At 40.9% G+C, this 24,347-nt stretch overlaps 1 protein-coding gene across 2 annotated transcripts in view; it reads right to left on the bottom strand.

The window, feature by feature from the left end:
- The window catches only part of LOC102228095 (single-stranded DNA-binding protein 3-like), a 103,305-nt gene that overhangs the window by 55,830 nt on the left and 23,128 nt on the right, over positions 1–24,347 (bottom strand). For both annotated transcript variants that reach the window (XM_005795613.2, XM_023339973.1), the window contains exon 4: positions 15,009–15,093. In XM_005795613.2, the coding sequence (XP_005795670.1) occupies positions 15,009–15,093 (85 nt within the window). The remainder of the gene's footprint in view (positions 1–15,008; positions 15,094–24,347) is intronic.

Genomic DNA, 24,347 nt, shown 5'->3' with positions numbered 1-24,347 from the left:
AGCAGGAATGGAAATCATTTCTGCATGGAGAGCACAGGAGACAGAAGGAGACGGAGAGGAAGACGCATGGAAGGGGGGTGTGCGTGCTGGGGGGTGGGGTGGGGGGTGGGGGGTGCCTGTGTGGGAGGTGTGGGGGTGCCAGGCCCCAATGAATACTGAAATTTCTTTATTGGAAATCATCCGATACTCAAAAAAAACTTCCAACAAAATTACACAACAATTTATCATGTTAGAAAAATAATTCCACACTAAAACGTGAACATCAGTACCCCACTGCGTGACTCTGTCCTCTGATTGACCGCTCTTAGGATATAACACATATGTCTTATCTTAGCTTGGATCTACCCAGAGTTAAATCTTATAAGATTTTTACAGTTCCTTCTGAAAACAGAGGCGGCAAACAACCAAACACAGCTCATGTCCAGATGGATACATTAATAAAAAGGTAATCTTCCTCATGTAGCAGCAGATCAGAGCAGAGCCTCCCTCCCCCGTCGATCCTGAGGCCCGCCACCAGACAATATGGAGCAGACAGTAATCTGGCCATGCACTGAAGAGATTACAGCATCCAGCAGAACCGTTCGGCAAAGAGGAGAGCGGCTCAGTTGGGTTCAGCGGCTGCTTTTCTCACAGGGAAACGGACACCCCGGGTGATCGGCCAAAACAACACAAAGCGGCGTAACAAGAAAGACACGAAGCAAGCAGCCGAAGCCTCCTGTTTCTCTGTAACTCGCCGAGCGACGGCTGGAAGCACACAATCCTTCAGAGCAAGCTGACCTTTTCAGGAGGCAACAGAGTGCAGAACAGTCCGCTGTAGTCCATCTCTATTCCAAATGTCAATTTTCACACTGAAGATGTGATCAGGCTCAGTTGGACGGGACACATGAAGGAACCGGCACATGTAGTGAGTTAACAAACCGTCTGACTTTCTTAAAAATCGGATTTTGCATACACACACTGTGCAGCCGTGGACAGACAAAACAAAGCTAAAGCAACTTCAAACATCCAGTCAACAACGAGGCAGATGCGCTGCCCTATTTATCCACTGAACTTAATCATAACAGATATAAATAACTGATCTGAGGGCTTACATCCAGACAGACGAGTCGAGGTTGGAAGTTCACACAGTGCAGTTCTTGCTAAGTACATGAGGTGGATTTTTGTGATTTTTCAGTCCTCTCAGAGTTATTAACCTCAAACGGCAGCAGGGCAGCCTGTACGCCCATGTGCTGACCTCGAGGCTGTCTAACTGCGGCTGCACAGCTCATTCGGCAGAGCGCATCAAATCCACACAAAGATACACTCATATAAATTTTCTAAGGAGCAAATCATTATATCCAAACAGTTTTAGTTGTGGGAAATCTGGACCAAAAGTTCTTTAGTGCTGTTGTATTCTTCTCCTTTTACTCTAATACCCCTAAATTAAATCCAGTGAGATCGACTGTCTAAGTAAATAGTCTACCCGAGTCTAATTTAATCTCAGTGTAAATCTTGCTATTCAGTGAGGACATCAGAGCTTTTCGACATTAGTGAACAACCTGTATTAGTGTAATAAAGGCCAAGAAGCATGCCACACAGCTAAAGGATAGAGTGTGCAGAAGTTTAAAGAAGGGTTGAGATTACAAAATATTATTCCAAGCTTTTGAGCTCTGCTCATCCAAAAATTATAAGAATACTCCAAAACTGACAGGCTATGCAACGAGACAATTAATTATGAGAACCAGCCAGGAGGTCAATAGCAATTCTGAACTGTTCTCTGCAGAGATCCACAGTTCAGGTTAGAGAATCAGTCAACTACAGGACATTTATTAATGATGCACTGAAAGAAATCTAACCCTTGTGGAAGAGAGGAAACAGGAAAAACAATCTTGGAAGAAAGGCAGTTAACTCTGATCAGATACAAAATTGAGCACACAATCTTCATGCTGGATACTTTTGTTCAACAAAGACCAAGAAGCCAATCAGAATGGATAAAAATAAAAAGCATGCGAAAACAAAATATCCACACAATGCTTGAAAGTAATACAGGAACAAAACCTGTTAGAGGCTTTCAAAGACTTGGGATCGAAACAAAAGTTCACATTCCAGCAGGAAACTCTAAACTCGTGGTACAATGGAATAGTTTGGACCATATGTACGTGTTAGAGTGGCCCAGTCAGCATCCAAACTTCAATATAATTGAAAACAAGAGGTAAAAAAACCCCCCAAACAAACAAAAAAAACATGGACGTTCACAAATTCTCTTCATTCAATCTGAGTGAGCTTGAGCTTTTTGTTTCTGTCGGCAGATTTTCAAAGCTAATATCCTCTAAATGCTGATAAGTTTTACCTACGATGGTCGATCCATCACATAAAATTACAACAAAATGCATTGAAGTTTTTCGTTGTAAGGTTGCTATATGAGTTCATCGAGGTGTTTCACCGTCCTTGAGCTGTAAAATTGGTGTGTGCACATCAAACAGGCACAAACAACAACCCATTTCTATTGTTGTATAACTTTTACCATGAAACCCAGCTCATCCACATCTGCCCACTGTCTGGGCCATCAGCAGCTATTCACAAACAGCTTTAAAACTGTGGGAACAATCCGAGATGGCCATTTAAGGCTGCATGACTTATGTACTCAGCTTAAAATGTTTTGGCTGGCCATCGGCTTTGTTGCTTTAAAAAATGGACCAGGTTCCAAAACACTAAGAGATCTGCTATTATTATCTTTAAACAGGAATTTATCTGCCCAGTGTTGAGCCATAATGAGTTTGACAAGACAAAATTTAAAACTATTTATTAAAGTGATGCATAAAGTGTTAGGGAAGCTGCCATTGTTATTTCTACAAGTTACTCACCGATAAAGATGTTGTGTCAAGGCTAAGAAGAAATGCTGAGATATTTAGGTTTCTTGTTTTATGTGTTTTCAGTCATGAGTAGAACATAAGCTCATGTACCGTAAGGATTGACTGAAATGAGCCTTCAAAAATCGGTCCAATAAATGTTTAGTAACTAGGAAGACTTTAAAATTGAGGAACTATGACAGAATAGCATGAAATATATATCACAGTAAAGCTAAAAGCCCAAATTCAGTCAAGTACAGACAGCTCAAAATAGCAGCAGCTCAAATGGTAATGTTATTTAACAGCTCCAGTTCTTCTACAAGTGAACAGGAGAGAAAGTTCAAGAAAGAAAAAAGTCTTGAAGCTAGAAGAAGACAAATGAGGGAGATCAAGAGTCTTAAATAAAGGAGGATGATTTGATCTTGTAATCATAGACAGGAAAATGGGAAACAAAAAGGTGTTGATGTGCCATTGTAATCTGAGCACAGAAGAGACAAAAAGTAATTAGAAACTGACCTTTACTGCTTTATTCTGTTGCCTAACTTTCTTTTTTCTGTTCCTCTTCTGCGGTTATGTACAGTATTGTAATATTGTTCCTTTCCTACAGGTCAATGATATACTGATATTTAGGGAAGCCTCTTTCATCTTAACCAATATGCTATAAACAAAACAGTGCAGTTCCTGCAATGAGGCAGCAGTCTGAAGATTACCATTTAGGAATGAAAATAAACATATAGTTTATTTTGAAGTAATTCATGATTTAGTTTGAATAAAGCTAATAAACAAACCCATGTTTCAGATTTTTTAGTATTTGCATACACCAAGTCTCAACATATCTTAGAATTTGAAAAAGTCAGGAACTCATCCCTCTGTGAAAGCCTTTTGAGATCTTAGCTGTAGATCTTAGCTCCAACACTGACTTGTTTGCAGAGAATCGTCCAAGAGAAAACATTCAGAGAGCCTCGTCGACGTCAGAGGATGACGGAACGGCGTCAGAAACTCAAATAACCACCCATCACAACCAAGGTAAGCAGAATACCATCACTGACTGCACATTGAACCATAAGCAGATGGACAACAGCAGCAGAAGACAACACCAGGTGCCGCTCCTAGAACAGGAGAGGGAGGCAATCTGCACTGACTCACTGAAATTGAACAGTAACAAATTAGAAAAACTGTCTGAACCGACAAGTCTCTGTTTTAGCAGCAACGTTCAGATGGTAGGGCCAGAATTTGTTGTAAACAACATGAAGGCAACAATCCATCGTGCCTCATTTCAGCGATTCAGACTGGAGGGGACATCAGATTTAAACTGTAACGTTAAGTGAAGTTGGACAACGTACTGTCTACTTAAGCTCTTTTATCATGCGTAACTCTTAATTTTCTTAATACCAATACTTAATATTTTGGATATGTTGGACACTGCTGATCACACCAAGGCTCTTAAGTTGTTTTGTTGTTGTTGTTGTTGTTGTTATGCTGAGACGACTGTAAAATCATATTGTAATCCCCATAAATTGATTTTCCTTCCTTCTTTTATTTCTGTCTTACATTGTTCCCTCCTTATTCTTACATATAATGTAAGGATTTATTTTTAACAGCCACAACCTGATAAACATGTTTCTTACTTCTATGGGTATATGCGCAATTTGGAGGTGTTGTCCCTTGTACAACACCTTCCTGGAACTACGCTGGTTACTTTAACTAAATATTTAGTTGACATAGTAAATATTTAATTTGCAGTTACATGTTTAACTATATATGGATGTGTGCGTATGTACACAAAAAGAAAAAGTGCACTGCTTGAGAGTGTGATGAGTGTTTTGACATTAGGAGGCAAAGACTAAGGCGCAGCCTACAGATGGATGCTAAGTGTGCTAAGACTAAGGAACAGGCGTGGTGATGAAAGTGGGGGGTGGAGGGGCGAGGTTATAATCGTAAGTAGTTTGGAGAACTAAAGGAGCCAGGTGTGGCGGCCGTCGCAGAGGTAATCAGTGCACCAATGGGGAGTCATTTCTTTCATAGCGAGCGCGCTGCCAAAGTACCTGGAATAAAAATAATCATTACGCTGCATTAAAGTCGCTGTCTGTAAATATGCCCAGGGCGGCAGTAAAACATGCTCACGGTGGCCCATGCACCTTAAAGCACACATGTGTGAATATGTAAAAGTGCACATATGGAAATTACATTAATGTAAATGTTTCTAGGGTTGGGATCTTTTTCTGCACAAATGGTGAAAGAAAAATAAAAATCTTCCCTGCTGATTTGCTGCCTTCATGCCGTCACCGCAAAAAAAAAAAAACAACAAAAGGTGAGCTTTTAACAGAAACTGTCCTCCAAATATAATCCAACAGCCAAATAATTACCCCCATCCCTCCTCTGAAACTTATAAGTGTTATTTTAGCAACAGAAACCCCAACACAGGCTTCAGCTGGATCTCTTTCACACATTTATTCTGCCTCTCAGCATAGCTGCCTTTAGAAAATCGGAGGATTAAGTCTGCATTTAGCAGAATTTAAATTGCAAATAAGGCTTTGTAATTGTTTTAGTTTAATCCAAGCAGGGAGGGCCCCACTGTAACGCAAAGTTTACAGAGCAAGAGCATCTTGGTTCATTTGAGGAAAGCCTGTGCTTGTGTCACAGATTGGTTCAATGACACTAAAGGAAAAGGTCCAACTAGCTTTCTGCACACACACACGCACACCCACATTGAAACATGTACATATGCACCAATGCTGGAAGATGCACTCCTACACAGCACTTGAACTGAAAAGCTCGGGGTAGCCAGTTTATTTTGGTCGTGAGTTTGGGTGCCCAGCTGGTACTTCAGACTGGTGGACTGGCAGAGCAGTGGCAGACAGAAGACGCTCTCACACACAGACACATGCTGAGTGCCAGGGACACACAGCGCCAGGCAGCAGTGTCTGCCAACAACAAGCCTGCCCACTGTTACAAAGACAGACCAAGCATGAGGAGGAAGGCCAAGCAGAGTTTGACAGAAGGGCAGGAGCAAAGTAAAAGTGGATCAAGAAAAGGAAAAGGACAGGGTGCTGAAGAGTTATTTAACTCAAGGAATACTTTCATTACTCTGGTTTCTTAATTTACACAGCTTCACTGAGTTGGAAGAGTTAATTTAGTCAGTAGTGGAACTTGTTTTAGACTAAATTACAGCTATGGAAACCTCCTACCACGCTCAATGTGCTTTTGGTGGCAGCACAAGATGAATAAAACTTCTTAAATCAGTTAAAGATGCTTAAAATTTGCATCTGGCCATTTTGGTTAGTGAGAACTGCTTTCAATGAAAGCACTTCTTTTCCCATTACACATTTGTTTATGGTCAAATATTCTCTCTAAATGATAGCTTCCTCCACAAACCAATTCAAGTTGTCGACTTAGGTCCCTCTTGCTGCCTCCGTTTGTTTTGTTAAAGGACTGAGGCAGCAAAGGGGATTGAAGTCAACCCGACACTTTTACTCCTCGAGTTCCCTGCGAGGGTGAACAGGGACTTGAACTCGTGTACATCATGAAGACATTTTAGATGTTCTGGGCAGCCAGTTATTTGACAAAGACTATGACCCTGTCCAAATACTTGCACTTTCACCTTTGTGATCTTAAATCAGGGGTGGGCAATCCTGGTCCTTGAGGGGACGGTGTCCTGCAACTCTTAGATGTCTCCCTGGTCCAACACACTTGAATCCAATAGCTGAATCACCTCCTAAATGCAGTCAAGTTCTCCAGAGTCCTGCTAATGATTTGACTCAGGTGTGTTGAAGTAGAGATACATCTAAAAGTTGCAGGAGACCGGCAACTTCCCACCCCTGCCTTAAATGCACGAGTCCGCTGAAGAGTATGAGAGCCTAGCGTGCCCCAATTCTTTGGTGGTCTTTTGCCCCCTTTGCACCCTTCATCCAAACTTCGGCTACGTCCACATCCACGAGAACTCAGGCGAAGTGTATTACCCTCAATTCATTCCTGCATGTGGCATTTTGAATTAAAAGGTGGAAATATCGCAATGTATTTGTTTTCAAACATAAAGTATTTTGTTTCACTCTACTGTACATGTGTGAATACTATCAAATTTTCCTCTGTATTCAACAAGTTATAGCAAAGCACATTTGAACAGCCAAATATCTCCTGCAATGACTTTGGAAAGCCAAAATACCTATACTGAAAAAACCCCCAAAAGGTTGTTACAGATGTACTACATGACATCTTTATTATTCTTTGTCTTACCTTCATACAGGCTGTTAAATTGAGTGAGTAAAAAGCACTTATAGACCTGCTTAAAATCTAGCAGTCAAACTTCTGTTAATACATCAAATATTTCTCATATATACCTATATAGTCTTGAATATACTGTATGTATATATATATACGTATTTATACTGTATATATCCAACAGACTGATGAGCAGGAATCTGCCACAGAAACAGACGCAGCGACCTTATTTCTTGTCTAATTTCTATAAAATAGAGTTAAATATTTAAAAACTATCACCTATATATATATATATATATATATATATATATATATATATATATATATATATATATATATATATATATCCAGGCTGAGCTGTCTTAATTTAGGAACCTGATTTAAAAGAAGGAAATGGCCTCTGATCTGTCTGTGGGTGTTAACCTACAGGAGTGTATGTTTAAAGATAGTTTCTGCTGCCTTGGATTTGACTGACAATCCCTCTAACTATCATCACAGCTTTAGATCTAATGAGGAATGGCAGTAATAGAAAGCTGCAAGCCCTTTTTTCTTTCCTCAGCTAGAAGACAAGACGCAGAGCTTCATAGGTGGAAAACAGTTGATTCACTGAAAAGAGATTTACTCGGTGAAACTGTGCAATTCCCTGTAATTTGAGGGCAAAAGTTGAAGGGTAAAAGCAGAAAAAAGCCTTAAAAGTGGAGTCACTTTTTTGGCATTTGTGCAGGTTAGAGTGTTGTATAATCACAGTTGACAAAGGTGTGATAAATGTAAACCATTTTTTTTATTATTATTGAAGCTCATTTTATTTCCTGAAATTAGCAAACTGAAGTAGAAATGGTAGTCAAATGAGTTGGCACAGAAAGCAGCCTTCGTTCAAAGTGTTCATGGGCATTAACGGATAACTGGGTTAGGGAAACTAAATAGGACTGGGATGGATGTAAAGTCTTCAGAGCTCGGCCTCCACAATATCCGGGTTGATGACATGTACGCTGGTCTGACTAGCAGGACAACATACAGGATGCTAAAACCAAAAGTCAGATAAAGTAGGAAAAACGCAGACTTCAAAAGGAGTTCCCGGTGTCTTCGGACACTCGTTTCCACTTGAGTGTTGTTACAGCTCCAAATCTTTTTTTTGTGTGTGTGTCTCCGCTGTATCACCCTGTGTCATTTATCTGTCTTCATGTGTCCGTCTCCATGTCTGTTTCTGTCAAACAGAGATCCAGCAGCTTGTCCTTACATAGTTGAGATCAAATGCTGAACCACAGCTCAGCGCAAGTCTGCACAGAATAAACCTGCAAGGGAGGCAACCATAAACAATATTTGATCTCGTGCTTCTGTCACTTCTAGACCTTCACACACAGACACAGCTTGAGGGCAGCATTTTCAGGCTTTGTTGCCTCCCTCAGATAGAGGAAGGTATACACACAGACACAGGAGCCGACTGGTCTTTTTCATTTAGGCTGAAACAACGGTAAACAACGCCGCACAAAGGCAGCATCCTCTCACTCAGCCTGCTGCCTGCACTCCACGTGCTGTTTGATATTAAAAGACAAAACAGGAGTGAATGGAGGAGGAGAGGTGGCGCTGGGGATGGTCGGAGAATGGACAGAATAGGACACAACATTATGGTCTAATCTGAAAATAACCAGGAGAATCTGTATGAAGAAGATATCAAAACAAGGCGAGTCCAGGTTGCATCCTCTGTCTATACCCACTCCTCCTGCAGTATGGGTGTTATTATTATTCCTGCATGTCGTCATGCCGCTTCACTCCTTCCCTCGAGCGAGGAAGCGGGCACCGCTGGCATCCAGCCAGATTAGCCAATCAATCTCCTCCAAGAAAGAGAATGTGGAACAGAGAAGAAAAGAGAGAAAGAGCAGCAGGAGAGGTCTGGAGGAGGGATGGAGAAAAAGACCTGAGAGAAACTGAAGCGGGGAAGATGGTGCAGGATGAGCAAAATTGTGCCTTTGAAAGAAGAGCAAAGACGGATAAAGGAAAAAAAGAAAAGGAGACCGGTTGAAAGTGAGCACCTGGTGCAGCAACACAGCAAGCGGCAGTGATGGAAAACACACAGAACGCCGCACACGGCGTCCAGACAAAAGCTCGGCCATCAGCGGTTGTTTACAGAGCGCGGCTCCTCCCCTCCTGCCACCTGTTACTGTGGTTGAGCCGAACAAATGTTTAACCCTCTCAAAGAGTCCCCCAGCAACAGCCAGCAGAGCATCTCTATCCATCCGCAGACTGCCACTCCGAGCTGAGCAGCTCAGCTTAGCGCTCTTCTTCCTCCGTATCTATTCATGTGGACTAATCGATCAGGAGCTGAAACGCTAACAGGACAAGTATCACCAACTACTTTGACGACATGTCAAACACTCCTTTAGTTAAAAAGCTTGACTTGTATTTCTGTTGTGCTGTGAAATTTAAGGTTTTCTGATATTTACAGTGTTTTCTAAAATTAAAAACCTTCATTGCTTCCAATGTAAAACTAAAAGTGGAACTGGTTAAAATACCTGAAGAGGATCATTTGTAATAAAAAGAAAATAATGATCAGGTTTTGTTTAAAATGTTGCACTTGTTATAGTTCATCCCTTTTTGGACCCTTTTTGTTTCAGGAAAAACATTTACAGTAAATGCAAACATTTAAAAGTAAACTTATTAGTATTTAATACAGTATAGTCCTCATACAGCCATGAAGACAAACACATTTCAGTATGAGATTCTCACACTAAGATAATTTCACACTTTCAGAGTATGGCAGTATTCATAGAAATATTTATAAAATCTACATGATCTAATGCCATTTGTTCAAATTGTAACTTTAAAAGTTATTTTAACTGTGAAAAAATAACAGAATTTATTCACTCTAAGTTTTAGTTTTATTCACAACATTTATATTTGACTTAATTTCAATTTGATAGAAAAACTTACAGAAAAAGACTGACTGCACAGCAACAGGTGTGTTGAGTTTACATACTTTGTTACTCTCAGATCCATTACTCATGTTTTCTTGATAAGATTAGCAAGTTAATCCAGCACCAACCATTCAGCAAGTGACTGAATGATTAAATCCACCTATTTAACAGGCAGGTCAAATACTAAAAACCCTATTTTGTCCTTACTGGCAATCCCACTAAAACTGAAAACGGTGACTTTTATATGTCTGCAAACACATCACTGCTGGGTTTTGATGCAATTTGTTTTGAGAGTTTTGTTAAAATCTGATAAAGGTTAGGGGAATATGTATTTACACGTAAACAAGATTTTATTTTAATTCTGAATCACTTCATTCATTTTTTTTTTTTATATTTACAGTCAGTTTAGCTCCTGGAATAATGCAAAGTTTATTTTTAAGTTTCAGTTCTCAGAAAGTAAGTCTGAACTCAGTTGTTTACATTTATTATGTCAGAAAAAGCATATAATTAGTGTTATAATTAACCACTGACCTGGACACAAGCCTTCTGACTGCCGGCTAGTTTGCATTTCCATGCCAGAGTTGGCATTCCCTTTTAAAATAAAATAAAAAGCAAAACAAACCCCTAAATTATTAATAAAAAGATCTACAATTAAACAAGAATGCCAGAAAACTCTAAAGTAGAGACACCTCAGCACCATCAGTGCATTTCAAGATATTTCTTTCAGGAAACAAATAAAATCTGAAACTCAAGATTTAATGTGGTCAATAAACCAGTAACCCACATAAAACCAATATAGAACCATTGTGAAACACACTAAGCAATTTACTTAAGTAAAAAATAATCAGATTTTCACCTTTCGATAATTATGAAGGTCGTTTTCCATAACTGGAAAAGTTAATATCTTAAATTGTAAATTGATGTCTATTTTTTCCACTTAAGCTTGATTGACAGGATAAAAACATTAAAAAAAACAAACAAGTGAAACAAACAACTCTTCTCTCGACACACAAAATTCTTTTTTTGATTTCCTCCTGACTTTTCTGCCAGCTATCATCATCTTCATCAGTCGACCAGAAGCTCGCTGGAGTCAGTGAAGTGCTGTGACGTGAGTGACGCATTTGTGGCACTAAATCTGTGACTCTCCGCAGGCGGTGAACCCAGCCTTGCGAGAGCGGCAGATGTTTGGGGTCGCGACCTCCAGCTGGGGCGAAGCAAAAAGTCTGCAGCGAGGCTGAGCGTAACGTTTCCTGAAAGACTCGGTTTGTCTCAGACAGCCAGAGCGTGCGCGCGTGTCGGCCGAGCGCAAAACAAGAGGCTCCTTCTTTTAACGCAAACGCTCCACGAGTGTGCGTGCGCAGACGTGAGTTCCTGTCCGTCCGTAAACATGTTTGCCTTCTTCATCACAAAGCTCGTGTGCTTTAATCACTCATATTGCATTACCAAAGACATGCTCTTATAATCAAACACATTTCCTCAACAAAGCACTCTTTTGAGGATCGTCCAAATTCCCAAAGAGAAAGAGGACTGCAAGATGTGCCAATCTCTTTTAGGAAATAAACATGATTAAAAGGCAATGTGAAGAGGAAGGCTGAAATACAAATCCAACAATCAAGAAAGGAAAAGATTACTTTACAAGACTTCAGGCTCTTTATCATACACTACCTCACTCAGTTTGAGTGTGTGTATTCATTTGCATAAGAGTGTGGGTGTGTGTTATGCATATAAGCCTTGCTGCATGTGGGAGTGTTTACATGCAACCTGTAAAGTGATAAACAGACAATTCCTGATTTAAAGGTGAAGCCCACCAGCTACCCAGACAGGCAAAGGGCTCTAGTTCTGGGACTGCGTCCAGAGATCCAATTCCACCACACTCCCCTGGATTAGCTGTCAACCAGTCTCCCAGATCTGGGTATTAGCACGTTATTTTTCAGTATCTCTCCCCAAACTCAAGAGTCTGGCATCAAGTCTCCACCACTGCTGTTGGTGAAGGACATGAGATGTGGCTACAAATCAAGCCAAACTGAGACGTGAGAATCCAGATCTCTAACTAAGACTGTTGCACTCGCTTTTATGTTTCCTGGCAACCAAATTAGCCCAGGGGAACTGGGGGTCTAAATTTCAAATTAAAGTACTTTGCTTATATTTTTCTCATTGTCATCTCAGGCAGATATCCCAGAGAAAACAACAGATTACATCTAAAAGATGAGTCCTGGTCTGTCCTTCACACGTTCTCCTTTTGCCATCCTTGTCAAGCGGCACGCAGAGCGAAGCATGTGCAGCTCCTGGGAGCCGTGTTGTTTTTCACTCTGTAATCCGGACAGACTCAGGGGAACGAGGGATCCGTTATCAGCAAGGGGCCGTGATGGAGACTCGATCAGGCCGTCTGTCTGCGGGGACCAGGGAGCTGAAGTTAATCAGAGACCGACAGACCCCTCATTACCCCGAGGATTCACACACCGCGACCCTGACACGCTCTCCGTCTCTTTCTGTTGCACAGACACACACTTACAAAAAGCATGAAAGCTTTTTGTAAGCTCACACGTTCACCTTCTCTTTTTAGCCTTCAGCGGGAACTCTGCCACACCCTCTGGGATCTTACTTCAGATTAAGTTCAACATAAAGAATCAGCTGAAAACCAAAGGAAATATGGCTTAACTCTTTCTGATCACATGTCCAGCCCCTCTTTTAAGGTTACTTTGCGGGGTACATTATACAATTAATCTTAAACTCAACATGTTTTCTCAGTTAATGAAATTATGATGTCTATTTATTCACGAAACCCATTTAATCCTTGCAGGGTTTCAATAAGCTGGTTTCAGTCTGTTAGCGGTCAGTGGGTGAGGGTTTTGGCGCGCTACACAGAGTCAGATGCAAGTCAGTTAAACTAAAATGCTTGGTTTTGAGTTGTGGGAGGAAGCAGGGCAACCCAGAGAAAACCCAAACCAACGTGCAAACTCCACATAGAAACCCCTCAGCCAGGAGAGAAACCCTGGACTTTCCTACTGTGAAGCAAAAGTGTTAACAACTGTACCATCAAGCACATAAATAGAGGTTTAACAGTTTTGACAGGTTAAATTAGCCCTCCATGTCGAACATTTGATAAGTCTGACATCCTGAACTTGAAACCAGGCTGAACGTCAAGCCACACTTCAAGTCTTTTAAAAAAGAACAATACAATCGGACCTCTTAATCACTATAACTGTCCAGTCCAACCTACCATTATTTGATTTGAGGTGCATTCACACAGCACTTTTGCATCAAGCAGTCACAACAGCTGGGAATTTGGGGCGCTATTGCAAGAAGCTGCCCAGTACGAGCATCAAGAGAGGTGGTGTGGCTCTGTGTACAAAAGACAAATGCAGCAAAGCAGAAAAAAAAGGCAGCAGAAAACCTAAGAGTATGCTGTCCAGCTGGGCTTCCTCAGAAGCAGAGCCAGGTATTGTGAGGATTTAAATGTTTTAAGATCACTTTGTATATGTCATTTCCTCTCTGGTTCACTCGACAGTCTTTTTGTTTTCCGACTGTAAGCAAACTACATCAGCGTTCCTTTTGTAACTGAACCAAGCTCCGGCATTTTCAGCCAGAGCTCACTCGTTCGGTTCACAGCAGAGTTCAGATAAGCTTTCTGAGGAAATGAACTCTCCATTTAAAGGGTACAAATCAGCTCCGATGTGAGGGAACCCCCTAAACTTTAATTTGACACATTGTTCCATGTTTCATATCTCTTTCTCTGCTGGCTAATTTTAAGCAGCGAAGGACTTCAGCACATATAAAGGCCCTGGACAGCAGCAGAACTCAGACCTACACATTAAGCCATATATTGACCAGCGCTGTCAAACTGTAGCCATTAAAGAGCTGACACGCAGGAATCCAGCTGGCCTACCTCTGGAGAAAGGTGTAGGAAATTATATGGCATTTAGATTAATTAGACACAGTTGTCAGATTTAATTAACTACTAGGTTTAATTAACCATGTAATTAATCTTATGGTGGTCCAACACATGTACACGCGCAGACAAGCACGGAGGCAAACACATACACTCAACTAGTGCCCACATAGATATGAATAGTTCATGCGCAGCAAATGTAATCTGTTCAGCCGACAAGCGCTCGCACTTTTTTCTGTCAAACCTCACAAGAGAGTTCAGCTGAATGGGTGAATGGCTACGAGCTAAAACAGCCTGAATGAAGAGCGTGTGGTAAGAATAGCACCTTTAATCCATTTCAGGTTTAACTCCTGCCCTCACAGGATGGTAATCTCACAGCTGAAGCAGCAGCTCATTCAGTCAGCATCCACACACCTATGTAATCTTTTATCAAACATGTACCAGGTAACATGCTGCAGACGTTTATCATGGTTCTGACAGATTCACAAAAAACACACATCAAAATAGTAATTTCAAGAAAAATGTGAGCAACTTTTCAAAAGATGAGAGGGTCAGGAGGGGTCACTGACCCTGACCTTTCCCATCGCCAAGTCCGACCCTGGTAGCCATAACAAGCGTCTCCTGCGTCGTGCGTGACTGTGACTGAGGGTGTTGGTGCCATTCTGTGTTCAGCCTGCTGCTTTGTGTGTTTCCACTTTACTGAAACCATGAGTGGACCAATAAGCAGCCGGGCATTATCCTGACCTCTCACCCCAGGAAGCAGAGAGTGGCTGGGACCAAAGGGGTCAGAACAGCCAACGGCTAAGCGACAAAGTTAAGCCAATGTAACAACAGGAGGGGGGAAAAATCATATCGATTGTGGCAGGCTATATGTGAAGTAGCAGAATTTCAAAGAAGGGACTCCAAGGGTTTTTCCATAAAATATGAAGCTGGTGTTCTTGGGTCATACATTTTTCAAAGCAGAATATTTCAGCCGTCTGCCTCGCAGTCTGTCCCATCCAGCGTTAAAGCTGCATCGCATAAACACTGTCAGAAAACACGGAGCTGCAGCAGCGTTATGACAACAATTACGGTCACGCTCTGCATGTGCATGTATGAAAATGTTGGATTGTGCATGTGCGTGTGTGCCATGCTGGAGCAGTATTGGTGGAGTTCACTCACATAGTCATGGAAAGCCTTGGCCTCGCTGGAATGTTCGCATGTCTCCCTCCGGTCCGGGGCGGCGCAGTACAGATCCCAGAATACACTGTGAACACGGGACAAGACAGCGACAACAGTGAGAACATCTACTAACAATTCATGCATCTGGTGCAGATAGGTTTGTGCACAACACATGGAAGGGGAAAACAAACCTCGATGACGGCAAAAATTTGCTTAAGCGATACACATGCAGGAATGAAGTTAACAAGTGATCAAACATTCCTGTAAATTTTTTTTTTTACCTAAGTTTGTCAAACTTTGTACAGTTCAGATAGAAACACATACCAAAATTAAACCAAGAAACCTTTACAACCTTTTCCTTCCTTAAGGTCTTTTCCGTGATGAAAATGAATTCACAAAGATTTAGAGATAACCTGCATTTGACTTTAGCTCCTTGTAAATATGAAATACACCAACAATAACTCAACTCAGATCAAGAAAAGCAGGCGCTGATTGAAGCAAAGCATTTGGTGAAATCAGAAAAAATATATAAGTGTCATTTTTATCATGACACTTTTACTTGAATAATAACACTCTCTCCTAACAGTCTGAAAAATTTAAGTCTGGATAAATTGTTTCCCACTATACTAAAATCTGATTAACTAAACATATTTAATGTCATTTGGTTACAAAAGTGTTGGAAAGTTCTGCTTCAGGCATATTATAGTAATAATGCATCATCAGTAGTGATAGTAATAGTAGCAATAGCCAAAACCGCAGTACTAGTTTTAACAGAAGCAATTTGAGTAGAAATAATAATAGTAGCAGAAATAATAGCTATTAATATCTGTAATATTAGTAGTAATAGTAATTACATTAGAAGTAGTAATAATAATGTCAGCAGAAGTAAAAGTCGTAGTTCTTATAGTACTTAATAGTTGCCATGATGATAGCAGAATTAATAATAGCAATATCAGCGGTATTAATTGTTGGTCCCCAGAACCAGAACCAAACGAGGAGAAGCAGCTTTCAGCATCTATGCACCACAAATTTGGAACAAACTTCCAGAAAACTGTAAAACAGCTGAAACACTGACTTCTTTTAAATCTCAACTGAAAACCCACCTGTTTAAAATTGTATTTGAAATGTAATCAATTACAAATTTATTGATGTAACTTGACTTAATGATTGATTCTATGTTGCATTGTGATTCTGTGTTTGTAATGATGTAAAGCACTTTGAAATGCCTTGCTGCTGAAATGTGCTATACAAATAAAATTTGATTGATTGATTGATTGATTGGTAACCATGGTAATAACATCAATAGTAACATAGTAACAAACTGTGCTTCATATACTGTCATATATACAATGTAATCTCTGAAATACTTCTGAAAAGCAGAACACCTTAAACCTCAAACTAAGAGTCTTTCCCCCTCCTGCTGCCACAGTTTAATAGTGTGTGAAGCTCAAAGCTACAGGTACATTTTAGTTCATATTTTAAAAGTTTTACTAATTAAATCTAGAGTTTTACATCTCAGAAAGCTCATTAGAGTCCCCCCTTTCCTCCCACTTCAGAAACTTAGAGTGATCTCCGAAGAGCTGTTAGCATGAAGGACCTCCAGATGCTCCTCTCAGCCTGCCCTGCCGACCTGCAGGTTACTGACCAATCAGCTCTGATTATGTTAGTTACTGTCCAATCAGCCGTCCTCATATAATTTAACTAGAGCAGGTCCAGTCCTCCAGGGCAACAGGGGCCACAAGGTCCCACTCCAAATGGGCCCTTAATTACTGCACTGAAATTAAGTACTTGGTAAGGCAGTCCATATAAAGCAGATCTCCTTCCTCACCGTATTGATTTTGTGGACCATGCCTTTGGAGATCTCAGGAGGGGACATTTTTGCAGTCTTTTAAAGGTGCAAATAAGCTGTTAGCTGTCTTATTGTTGTTGATGGAAGGACGCCACCATAAAATTTGTCAAGAGAGAGAAAATATCAATTGCCCATAATTGTCAGAAAGTGGCTCAGTCGCATTCTGCCCTATTTTTCAACAAAAACAAAGCCGACTGGAATTTTCTTTCTTTGTTTTGATTTCTTTTTTACTATTTGAGGGCTTCAACGAGATAAAGGTGCAACGAAAGGTGCCCTAAAATGAAAAACATGAATAAACATCCAATTTAAACCCTGTTGCACATCATACCAACATCTAAAAAAAAAAAAAGCTCAAATTGAAATGTCATTAAATTATTTACACTTTTAGAAGAGAGTCATTGCCCTTGGGTGCTTAGTGCGCATCGGAGTACTTTCTAGACAACGAGGTGCGCTGAAGAACAGAGAGAGACCATGCATTGTGTGCTCTCCTGTCACTTCACAATAAAGCCAGCGTGCATTATCATATCTATCGGTCGGCGTTAAAGAGATTGCTGCACCGTCGGAGACGAGCCGCGGCAAGGAGGCGCGACCATCGCAAATCCAATCGGCTCTCTGGGAAATGAAATGTGACTCGGGTTAGAGTTTGTTACGGGGAAGACATCACCGGGTCGGTGGTGCAGCGGGGGGTAAGGTGATTTAACACCTCCTGCCCTGTGAAGTCGATAATATATTGCAATTTGAACAGCTGACCTGCGTGCCTCTGCGCCTCGCAGGGAAATCTCATACACGCCACGTCTCTGTAGCGTAATCTAAGGAAGAATCACTGTTAGGATGAGAGTAAACGTGCAAACCGAGAATTTCATTATTCTGATATTATTTTGAGGTTGACATTTTTCTGCAGTGCTGGAATGGGAAGTGAGGCAGGTGAGAGGAAGTTTAGGGTGTGAGGATTAATCCAAAAGTTTTAATGCATCTTAAACTTTTCATAATTTTTGTCACATTACAACAACAAACTTTGTGTATTTAAGTTGCATTTTGTTTTATAGATCAGAACAAAGTAACACAGTTGTAAAGTGGAAGCAAAGTAGTGCAGCTTTTACAACAATGTTTCAAATTAAGAATCTGAAAATACATATATTTTCAGCCTCATGTACTTTGAGGACATCCATCCATCCATCCATCCATCCATCCTCATCCTCATCCTCATCATCCATCCATCCATCCATCCATCCATCCATCCATCCATCCATCCTCAGTTTTTTTCATCAATATCTAACGATCCTTGGAATGTAGATGAACTGGTAAATCAAGATCTTTGTTTTTTGGTTGAACTGCCTCAAGCTGTTTCTTCACAGCAGCTGACCTGAGCAGCGTCGGCGTCACTGCAGATCTCTGATACCCCAACAAATAATCCAGTGCAACCAATTGCCTTTAGAAGTGCTCTAATTAGTCAATAGAGTCAAACTGTGTACTCTCAGTATAAACCCAGCTGCTCTGTGAAGCTTTTCAGACACGACCATCCACTTCTACCAACAGACTAGGGAAGAAACGGAAAAAGGTCGGTGGTAACTCTAAAGGAGGTACAGAAATCCACAGCTCAGCTGGAAGAATCTGATAACAAGAACTATTAGTTGCTGCCCAAAAAGATCTGCAAAAGAAAAAAAGCCATTGTTGGAAGAATGCCATAATAAATTGAGACGAGATCAAAACTTTCTGGTCTTTACCTCCACAAACCTAAAGGGTCAAACCAAAGCAACGATGGCAGAGAGGAACATCTATTACAAGGAAATAATGATCGATGAGCTGCAACATTTAATTTTATTTTCCGTGTTATTGTAAAGAAGGAACAGAAGACGTCGAAGGGGCATTCGCCCGCTGCATCGGACCAGAACCGATCAGGGGGAGTTCAGTGTTCTGGTCTGTCAGTACATACGTTCATCAGAACCGGCTGGGGAAAAAAAAACAGCTTCTGGAGGTTGAGTAGTAAAACATCAACGTCACAGTGAGAAATAGGTGTGGCAGCATCGTGCTGTGACTCAACATGGACAGGAAAACTGATCAGAACTGGAGGGAAAATGGGAGGGGATGAAAACAACGCTGGAAGTAAACCTGCAAAAAAAGACAGCAAAAATATGTATTTATTAAGCGATTTGTGTAATTGTGTGAGAATGCTTGTTGAAGGAGCTCCTTGTCAAAAAATCATTTCTGTCAGTACCTGGAACAGATAAAGTTATTTTCCTACAGGAATTCAGGCAGGAAAGCAACACCAAGCATACGACCATAGTTCAAATGGTTTTGATCAAACGATATTCAAGTATTAAAATGAACTATGTCTAATAAAGAATGTGTTTAAAAAAAACTTGGAAACTGACGATTTATCAAGAAAATGTCAGTTTCTACAGATGTAAAACTGGTGGAAGAAACCCCTAAAGACTAGCAGCTATAATGACAGAAAGCAATGTCCGAGAGCATGCCACACTTTTCAGATTTATATTTTTCAAAAATAAATACTAAAAACTAAAAACCCTTTTCCTTCCACTTCACAACTAGGATCTGGTATTTGTGGGCACATCACCTAAACTCCCATTAAAATTCACGACAAGGGAGTTATTGATGCTTTTCCAAGGCACATCGTACTCTATGAAGGGGCTGAAGCCTTTCAGCACAAGCCTGACAATCGCAGCACAATTTGGAGGGAAAACCTGTGTCAAAGTTGTTGTCACATCCTTTTAAAGAGACGCTAATCTGTAGAAATTATCAGGGAAGTCAACATTCACAGTTAATTAGCACAAGCAATCAACAAGAAATCTGATACTCCTACACACCCTTGTAACAGCAACATTTCTATCCAATTATCTAATCATCTCAATCTAATCATCTCATCACGGGAAGCTCTTTATGGTCTTAAGGGAAGTAACTGGTGTTTGAGGCACACATCTCTGCTCTGAGGTTGGAAAGTTTAACTGCTCTTTACTTTGAAGTGCTACAGGAGAGATTTGAATCCAGCTCCTTTATTTAGATGAAAAGTGAGTATAAGACAGCTTCGTGAGTGCACACACACAAACACACACATGTGCACTTTGCTTCGAGGACAGAGGAGGAAGGGGATTAGCGTCCGTGCATCCAGGAGAAGACAATTATTAAAATGAAATGCCATCACGATAATTATTTGTAATTAACTGCGGCCTGTCAAAGCCAGCGGTTACAGTGCGCTTTCCCCCCCCCATTATAATAAGGAGAACAAACAAAGATACAGAGGGAAAGCCAAACATACGAGTCCATATGATAATCCCGTCTGTGTCAGCTGGTCAGTCAGCAGAAAGAGAAACAGACATTAAGAGGAAGGTGGAGACAGATGGAGATAAGGAGGCAGGCAGAGCATGAATGGAAGAAACAGTGAAATAAAATTACACAGAGCCAACGGAGCTCATCTTATCAGAACAGACTCTTCTTAATGGGACAGAAATGTTAGAATCAAAGCGAGGAGGTGGAGAAACACAACCTCTCCAATTCTTCTTGCAGCCCTGAACAGCAGACACTCTCCTGCCAGTATATAATATGCATTCATCAAGCAGGTGGAAGCAATAACAATACTGTAATATGAAACTATGGGAAACTACCACTACATTGTGGGTAATAAAATCAGCAAATTACATCATGCAAGAGAACCACTGGCTCAAAATGAACAAACAAATGTTGGTGGATTTGTGGTTTTGTGCAGCTCTCAAACAAATATTACAAAAGAGCTAATCATTGTGGAAGCAGTTTTTAAAAACAGACACAAAAGGTCACGTTTCAGGCTATTTATGGTATAATTTAATTGAATTAGCACTAATAAAGGATCGTTGCTGTAAAATCAGTCAAAGTGAGCTTAGATATAGTTTGTTACATGTAGAACATGACATTGTAAGCTTCCTTTTTATTATTTTAGCATAAATCAATATTTAATCAAGATGAAATCTACACCGCCCAAGGACAAGCTTCATATACATTCGCCCTGAGCCTTTGCTTGCACAACTTTGACCCCAAGGTTAGGAAGATTTCAGGAAAATTTGAAAAAAGATTTTGCTCAAATTGTAGTTTTAACCCCCCAAACCTAGAATGTAACCCAATACTTTCAAGTGTTTTTGAAACCTGTCAAAAAACTTCACAAATGTGTGCCAATCAGATCCTTTCTTGTGTCTCTTATTTTGTAATATTTTTTTTTTTTTACTTTTTAGTATTTGAAATCATAAAGTCACCCTGATTCTCTATCCACCTGTGTTTTTATTGTTAATTTACATTTTATTTGTGAATAAAACACTCTCCTCAACAGTCCCTTTAAGAACATTGTTGAGTGTCCTAGTATGCAATGTAGTCCAAGAACACAATATTATAATTGCACAAAGAATTGGGTTTAACTCAATTTGTAAAACAGCATCTATCACAAAAAATGTCTGTGAAAGTGTATGTGACATAAATTAATTCATATGAATCTGGTGTTTTACAATTTTGGCAAGGGCGAGTCCATTATTTAATTTTTTTTAGTTTATATTTGTACTGTCTGGAGAAGAGCTTTAAGCCAATAGATTAATGGTTGCAAAATGTTATTGAGAATTTTCTTGTAGAGAGTAAAATTAACAGACCTGAAGCCAGAAAGGAGGCCCAGACCAACACACTACCAGAACCATGTTTGACTGTATATGTCTGATGTTCTTTTTCAGAAATGCTTTGTTGGTTTCATGTTAGATTGGACCCAGCTGGGTGTGACTGCTGAAACTAAACCCATAGATCTAGTTAATTACATTTAACAATGAGGGGAATTTGGGACTATATTTGTTTGGTAATTTTTTCCCCCCTTTAAAGACTTTAATAATATTTAGGGATATTAACAGAAGAGGATATTATTGGAAGCTAGACCAGTCAGTGCTGATCTAAGATGGAATTACAATTACTAAAATTGCTCATATTAAGAGTCTTGACAACAAAAACACATGAAATTAAGAAGAATAAGGTCATAAATTAGTCAAGGAGGAAGTGATGGAGTCTAATTCTTCTGGAAGTAAAGAATGCTTTCTGCTGTCTCTGATCCTCAGAAGTAGGAATTCCTGCTAGAGGCCATCAAAGTGAGATATCTACATAACGTTGTTGGCCTGTGGTTTATGGTGTAGGGTGGTGTGAGTGTTTACGGGGGCAGGGGTCGGGGGAAGGGTGCTGAAGACTCAGAGGCCATCCAGTGAAAACTGGTTAAAGCGATCGATTCTGGGATAAAAAAGGAGACAACTAGCATCGGCCAATAGAGAGGCGGCTAATGACACAATCAACACCTGCAGCCTTCACTGAGCCCTTTCTTTATCCCTCCACCCATAACAACAGATGTGGATGAGTGACCCCCACCCGCACCCCCTCTCCCAAGGTCTCTCCACTTTTTTCTCTCTTGTTGGATCCCCCCACCCCCTGCCCCCGACACCCACCCACCTTTACCGTTCTACAGGAAACTGTGATTCAGAAAAGAAAAAATAGAAAACGCACACCAAGGAGCTCAAGAGGAGACAGTGGGGGTGGGGCCGGGTGATGGTGGGGTCGGGGTCTTAGGTTTGGCTGTTTAACACAAAAGAGGCTGGAATGCAAAGAGTTAATCCGTTCGGGGGTCTCTCTCTTCCGCAAACAAAGGGACGGGCCTTCAGACAAAGGTTGAGGGAGGAGGAGCAGTGGGTGAGGGATGAGGGAGGTTGGTGGCTTTTCTGCCATCTGGAGCTTTTGTTTTGAGGGATGCTGGAGGTGGGAGGGGGGTGAGCTGGGTGGCACAAAGGTGGAGACGGGGGCTCCGCCTCCTGTCCTCCTCAAGCAGCCGACCCCTCCGCTCCCCAGACTCCACGCTCAGCCAGGACGGAGTCTGGTCCACGTGCTCCGCGGCCCAGACAGACGCCCCTCAGCTAGGTCACACTACACTGGAGAGTGCCCTCCATAGCCCAGATAATCATCTCCCTCCACTCCCAGGCCAGTGTCATCTCCCAGCACCAATGAAATACATCAGTACAGTTACGACACACACTCAAGAGTGCTTGGTTTTCCTTTCTGCTTTCCACTTTCCCACACGCACACACACACCCCGACGCTCTCTCGCTGGTTGCAGCAGAGTAGAGAGCAAACTAATGCTGCACTGTGTGTTTGCGAATGTCACTCCGTCAGTATGACTGGTGGCTGTCAGATTGAGAGAAGCCAGGCTCTTTAAGGGCCATTATGAGCCGTGTCAACAGGCTGCACAATCACAACACACACGGGGGCAGGAGAGGATGAATGAATGAAGCCGCATGTCCGGGTTTATTACACAGGGTTGGCTGGGGGGCTTTGGGGATGAGCGGGATAGCATGAATGACAAACAAAGCGGACCCTGTCAAAGCTCTTATCCCCTCTCCTCGGCTCTCGTGCTGCCTGGCTAAGGATCCAACCTGCCTGCCTCGCTGCCAGCCGGATTCTTTGTCTGCTCCAGTTCCTGTTCCTTTTTCTGTCCTGCCTGCTTTCTCCTCTCTCTGCCAAAAACTTATCTTTCAATCTGACAGTTACATTTTCTACTCTCTGTTTTGCTCTCAGAAATGATCTGTTGACTGGAGCTGGACAATTTTCAGCCTGATCAACTCTGATTGATCAGAAATGTGTTCTCATACTGTAAGAAAGGAGGCCCAAAGTTAAATTATGTAATTTATTAAAGAGGTGTATTTCCTGTTTAAGGAAACGCAAATGTGATCAGACCGTGCAACACTAACAAAGCCACATAACAAAATAAGCTGGAGTGTTGCTGTCAAACTGAAAATACAGATTTTAAACTCTCTCCAAGTTTTTTTATTTGATGTTGATGAATGCTGTAAAGAGAAAAATAATCGTTTTATTCTGGTAGTATAAACTATCCTGGTGTGAGGGCAACCACTGGTTCATATCATCAACCTATAGTATATTCACTTTTTTTAGTTCCCAAAAAGTTCTTTGAGCACATGTGTGGTTATTTTTATTGTAATAAACTCCAAATATTTTTCAAGCCATTGTCTACACCCATGCATCTGTGTGTATCTCTGGTAGTCATTGGGTAGGAGGCAGAGTACATCCTGGACAGGTCAACGCTCTGTCACAGGGCAACACAAAAAACATGCCCACGCATACACTAAAGTATAATTAAAGAGGTAAAAAAGGTGAATTGCAATGACTCTCAAATTAAAAAGGAGAAGTTGTGCTTCAAAAAGTATAACAGACATGTATATTTATTTATGCGGGTTGTATAATTTCTGCAGTTCATTCAGGCTGCAAGAGAGTGAGCGAGAGCAAAACTTTCAGCAGACAACAGAGAAAGTTGAACTGAAATTGACCATTTTGAACTTTCCATATCAGAGATAAAGTAAGAATCTAAACTTTCTATGTAGGACACAGAAAATCTACAGCTGTACTAATGGAAATGAGCTTATCGCTAATATAAGATGCTAATAACAGTTTAAGACGATAATGCAGCAGTCATGTTT

This window comes from Xiphophorus maculatus, chromosome 9, assembly GCF_002775205.1.
Source record: "Xiphophorus maculatus strain JP 163 A chromosome 9, X_maculatus-5.0-male, whole genome shotgun sequence".
Classification (NCBI taxonomy): Eukaryota; Metazoa; Chordata; class Actinopteri; order Cyprinodontiformes; family Poeciliidae; genus Xiphophorus; species Xiphophorus maculatus.
This window is presented reverse-complemented; position numbering and strand designations above follow the sequence as displayed.